A 6,121-nucleotide genomic window follows, 5' to 3' on the forward strand; every position below is an offset into this window, starting at 1 on the left:
ATATGGACCACATCTTCTTTATCCATTCATCTGTTGAAGGGCATCTCAGCTCTTTCCATGGTTTGGCTATTGCAGACATTGCTGCTATGCACATTGGGGTGCATATGGCCCTTCTTTTCACTACATCTGTGTCTTTGTGGTAAATACCCAGGAGTGCACTTGCTAGGTCATAGGGTAGCTCTATTTTTAATTTTTTGAGGCACCTCCACACTGTTTTCCAAAGTGGCTGTACCAACTTGTATTCCCACCAACAGTGTAAGAGGGTTCCCCTTTTTCCACAACCTCTCCAACATTTATTGTTTCTTGGCCTGTCAATTTTTGCCATTCTAACTGGTGTAAGGTGGTATCTCAATGTGGTTTTGATTTGAATTTCCCTGATGGCTAATGATGATGAACATTTTTTCATGTGTCTGTTAGTCATTTGTATGTCTTCTTTTGAGAAGTGTCTGTTCATGTCTTCTGTGGTTTACATTTTAAAGACATCATGTGTCCAATAAGGGGTTAATATCCAAAATATATGAAGAACTTATACAACTCAACACCAAAAAAAAAAAATAACCCAATTAAAAAATAGGCAGAGGACCTGAACAGACATTTATCCAAAGAAGACATACAAATGGCCAACAGACACAATGAAAGATGCTCAGTATCACTAATCATCAGGGAAATGCAAATTAAAACCACAATTAGATATCACTTTATACCTATCAGAATGGCTCAAATGAAAAACACAGGAAGTAAGTTTTGGTGAGGTTGTGGAGCAAAAGGAACCCTTGTACACTGTTAGGAATGTATATTAGTGCAGTCTGTATGGAAAACAATAAGGGGGTTCCTCAAAAACTTAAAAATTAAATTACCATGTGATCCAATAATTCTACTATTGGGTATTTACCCAAAGTAAGTGAAAATAATAATTTGAAAAGATATATGTGCCCCTATGTTTATTGCAGGACTATTACAATAATCAAGATATTGAAGTAATCCAATTGTCCATCAATATATGAATGGATAAAGAAAAAATGTTTTTTATATATGTATGTATATATAATATATATATAATGAAATTTTACTCAGCCAAAAAAAAAATGAAATCTTGTCATTTACAACAATGTGAATGGACTTAGAGGGTATAATGTTAAATAAGTCAGTCGGAGAAAGACAAATACCACATGACTTCACTCATATGTGGAATTTTAGAAACAAAACAAATGAACGAACAGAGAAAAAAGAGACAAAAAATAGATTCTAAAATACAGAAAAAAAAACTGGTGGTTGCCAGAGGCGGCGGGGGGGGGGGGGGATGAGTGAAGGTGAAGAGGATTAAGAGTGCATTTATCGTGATGAGCACCGAGTAATGTACAGAATTGTTGAATCATTGTATTGTACACCTGAAACTGATAAAATGTTGTATATTCATTACACTTAAATAAAAAAATTTAAAATAAAAAATAAGGACATCATGTGCCTTTCTTTTGTGTAGCTATATCACATGTAAGTGAAAATTCCAATACAAGGTTACCTGTGTCAATTTCAATATTGTTATGTTTATAATCCGTATGTTCTGAGACTCTTTTTTTTTTGAGACTCTTTTAGATAGAATAAGATTTACTCTTGCAATGGAAGCTTGCCTTTGACAGTAATTTCTTTCTCCTGAGGATTACAGAATTATAGAAGAATGCTTTCTAAACCGGTGTACATTTGGTTGATTTGAAGTTGTAACACAACATATAAATACCTAGTTTAGCAAGTTTTTCTTAACCATAAATTGAATAATTGATTAAATCCCTGACTTGCTCTCATGATTTAAATGATTCAGGAATAATGATAATACATCAAGAAAAATATCAATATTTATAAGTTTATAAAATAGCACAGTATAATGAAATACAAAGGCCAAGTATTCTAATCACTAGGTATATTCAATTTTATTTATTCCACATTACCTAACCAAACAGGAAATGACAGATGATTTTGATCACTACACCAACACCTACCAAGTCTATTCTAAGAATCCCCAAAACTGTCAAGAATTCCTTGGTGCATCAGGTATCATCAACTGGAAACAACATTTGCAAATCCAAAGTAAGTAAGGGATCTGGGATGTGTGCTGGCTTCTGTGACTGTTCATGGCTACACCTGCAGGGTCACTTTTCATCCTGAGAACATTCCCCTAAAGCCTTTGTAGGGGTAGGAAGCTCTACCAAACCCCACTCAGCTTGATGTTCATTCTTTGCACCAGCTGCTATCCCAATTCAAACATTGCAAACTATAGACTTGACACAAGGAACTGTGAGTAATGGAATTTCTTGTTAGCTGAGGATTCATGATATATTTTGCAGACATATTCAGGGTCCCTTAGGGTGATAAGGTGTGAGAGCAGAGCTCCCCCTCTGGCCTTCCATTCTTAGAATAAGAATGACAGTTGTGCCAGGGAGCACCTCCAGGTCACAAGAACAACCCTGGGTGTGAACATGCCCTCCAGAGTCAGATTCTCTAGGGTGGCATCCTTGCTCTTCCTGTTACTTGCTTTGTGATTTGAGCAAGTGATGTAACTTATCTATTATTCAGTTTCCTCATATGTAAAAATAATGAGGGTAGTAAAAGTACCTAAAACATAGGGTCAATGGAAGAATTAAATGTAGTATTAGACCAATATGTGGGCATGAATTATGTGCACACTCAAGGTTGGTTACTATTTTTAAGATACCATTTCTCATTGATTTCACAGTGATATAGTCAGGATGTCTAGTATTATCTGCTTGCATACGAGTGACTTAGGCATGGTCACATGGTTAATGGCAACATCAGAAGCAACACTGCCTGACTTTAAATTCTGTATATTTCCACCAGCAAGCTTCTGTAGCATCTACATGGGCAATTATTTCTCACCTTACCTTACCCCTGTCTAGGTTCTCAGTCCAGCCTGAACGAAGTGATACAAAATCTTGCAGCTGTTAAATTGGTCAAGGTCAAGCAAAAACAAGGCATTATGTATATGTTGCCCGAGACAGCAAGTAAACTGCTCCCTTCCTTGCTGGAGGCAAAGAATTTACCTCTTAAATCTGGCAGACGCAAAGTCATGTGAGTTTGAAAAAAGATGCTCTGCATTACTCTCATCTTTCTGTATGGAAGTGGCCTCCCAACTTCTTTCCCTATGTTCACTCTTGCCTCCTTATAATCCATTTCCAGGGTGATCCTTTTGTACATGGATTATGTCAATTCATCCACTTAAAAGTCATCAGTGTTTTTTCTTTTTTTTCAGCTCACATGCCCATTACAGACATTTAGGGTCCTATGAGACCTACAATCCACCATCTCTTGGACTTCATCTTGTCCCTCTTGCTTCCTCCTACCAGCCAGCTTTGGTCTTTTTTCTGTGACTTGATTTCACACACTCACACATACTTTTGGACCATTGCATCTGTTCTTTCCCTAAAATGTCCTTCCCTCTGATCTTTGCATAGTTGCTTCTTTCTTGCCATTCATTCTCTCAAATGTCATTTCCTTAGAGAGTTCTCCGCAGAGCAACCTAAAATCACCCCTTCCCATAATTCTTCATCACAAAACCCAATTTTTATTTTCCTCAGTGCACTTATCACTATCTGAAATCAGCTTATTTGTGTATTTATTGACCTATTTGTTGTTTGATTCTTCCCTTGCAACAATTCAAACTCCACAAGATCAGGGGACACTCTTTATATTGTTCACCAATAAGTTTTCAGTAGCCAGAACAGAAAACAAAGTAGATGCCTCATAAATATGCAATGAATTTACTTCTCAGAGCAAAAGTTTTCCAATAAAAAGAATTTAAACATATTATATATTTCCCTCCACTTATGCCTGAATAGAATTAAAACTGATACAGGGATTTGATCTGGAGATGTCCAATCCTATGGCCCTCTTGTGTGTTAATATGCCTGGAAAAGCCTTATTCACACTGTATTGCACCTTATATCTGAAAGACACATCCAAGTCTATAATCTAATTTGATTGTCTTGCCCATCCCATGAGATAGAGAAGGTAGGAGACATTATCCCCATTTTCCTGATGGAAAACAGGTCCAGTTGATGAAACAGCTTGTTCAGGTCACATGGATGGTTAAGGGCATAACTGGGGCTCATGTCTACATTTCCTGCTTCCACATTGTGGGCTCTTTCCAGGACACCTCCCCAACACTTCTCCACCACTGCAGTAGCCTTCAGACTTCAATGTTCTGTAAGACGGGGGCTGCCTGCACTCCACATCCCTGCCTCTCCCTGGACTTCAGCTCTCCCACAGTGGCCAAGGAGAATCCAAAGATTCCAGGATTACAAGATTCCAAGTTCTGGCTTCATAGCTTGCTAGCATATGCTTTGAGGCACTTGCTTATTTTCTGCTTACCTATTCTTATGTGTAGAACAGGAATGTTATCAATTCTCCCATCAATAAGTGGAGAGTAACAGCAATGTTGACAAAAATAATGCTTTATTTTTGTGTAATTCTTATTTTTTGTGTGGCACAAGTCCTAGGTACTTATCATGTGATAGCTCTTATACTATTTAACAGAGGTGCTACTAATATCACCACTGTGTTAATATCTCCATTTTATAAAAAGATTATGAATTCATGCAACCTGGCTGCAGAATTTATGCCTTTACTGTGTTCCAATTTGCATTGTCTGAAGACAATTTTGGGGAAAACAAATATAATACTCCACAGTATGTGTGATATTATGGGGTGCTCTTTTACCTTGTTCTCAACAGCAACCAAGAGATGTTTAAACTCTCCTCCATGGACGTTACTCACGCTGCCTTGGTGAATAAATTCTGGCATTTTGGGGGCAATGACAGGAGCCAGAGATTCATTGAGCGCTGTATCCAGAACTTCCCCACCTTCTGCCTTCTGGGGCCCCAGGGGACCCCTGTGTCTTGGAGCCTGATGGACCAGACAAGTGAGATACGGATGGGGGGTACTCTGCCTGAGTACCGGGACAAGGGTCTCATCTCCTATCTCATGGATGTTCACATCCATGCTCTGGACAAACTTGACTACCCTACCTATTACCATACATTTGTAACCAACAAAATCATACAGAAAATGAGTCACAGTCTGAATCATATCACCTTGCCCTGTGACTGGAACCAGTGGTACTGTGTGCCTCTGTGAAGCAGTCCTGAACACAAAACAGTGTTTGGTGGGCTGATGTGGCAGGAAGAGTGGATGGTGGGCAGAGAGAAAGAATAAATTGTAATTAGCAGTAAAGTGGTGTGTGTTGTCTGGGCTCTGGGAAGCAGTACAAATGGTCAACAGAACCACCACAGTCCCTGCTCTTAAACCACTCATGGACTCCCCTTTGGGTCCAGCAGACCTGGCATGGCCAGACCTTCCTGTAGTGGACCCTGGTCTTGTTCAGTTTCCTACAGTGACACTATTCAGCTGCATTCTGCCCTAATGCTTCTCCTGGAACTCCTATCTTACAAGCAGAGTATTGCTAATGAGCATATCCTGACACTTTTGCCAAGATGTGGCATTATCTTAAGGGTATAGTGTAATTATCCTCTCTCTTTTCTTTACCCTCCCTCTCCCGGCCCCCCCACCCTCAACCAGCTTCACTGAGGTATAATTGACAAATAAAATTGTAATATATTTAAAGTACAAAACGTGGTAATATATACATATATACAAATATACATTGTGAAAGGCCTCCTGCAACCAAGTTAATACTTTCATTATTTCATATACTTACTTTTGTGTGTGTGTGAGAGAACACTTAAGATCTAATCTCTTAGCGATGATGGACTCTGAAAAACAAACTGAGGGTTCTAGAGGGGAGGGGGGTGGGAGGATGGGTTAGCCTGGTGATGGGTATTAAAGAAGGCACGCTCTGCATGGAGCACTGGGTGTTATACACAAACAATGAATCATGGAACACTACATCAAAAACTAATGATGTAATGTATGGTGATTAACATAACAATAAAAATTTTTTAAAAAGATCTAATCTCTTAGCAAATTTTAGTGACACATTACAGAATTACCAACAATAATCACCATGCTATATATTAGGTCCTTAGCACTTAACTCATCTTAAGACTGAAAGTTTGAACGCTTTTACAGGCCTCTCCCTATGCCATCCACATCC

The 6,121-nt window shown here is 38.7% G+C and overlaps 1 protein-coding gene across 2 annotated transcripts in view; it reads left to right on the plus strand.

The window, feature by feature from the left end:
• The window catches only part of LOC112829552 (glycine N-phenylacetyltransferase-like), a 33,476-nt gene extending 27,677 nt beyond the window's left edge, over positions 1-5,799 (plus strand). The window contains exons 4-6 of one of the 2 annotated variants that reach the window (XM_025879218.2): positions 1,956-2,082; positions 2,910-3,081; positions 4,743-5,799. In XM_025879218.2, the coding sequence (XP_025735003.1) occupies positions 1,956-2,082; positions 2,910-3,081; positions 4,743-5,145 (702 nt within the window). In that variant the 3' untranslated portion in view covers positions 5,146-5,799. Of the gene's footprint in view, positions 1-1,955; positions 2,083-2,909; positions 3,082-4,160 lie in introns of both variants that reach the window. The other variant, XM_073904571.1, reaches the window with a different exon arrangement.
• The last annotated feature ends 322 nt before the right edge of the window (positions 5,800-6,121 follow it).

The sequence above is a fragment of the Callorhinus ursinus genome, unplaced genomic scaffold (assembly GCF_003265705.2).
Source record: "Callorhinus ursinus isolate GAN/ISIS: 27379988/994484 unplaced genomic scaffold, GSC_fseal_2.0 scaffold21, whole genome shotgun sequence".
NCBI classification, from domain to species: domain Eukaryota; kingdom Metazoa; phylum Chordata; class Mammalia; order Carnivora; family Otariidae; genus Callorhinus; species Callorhinus ursinus.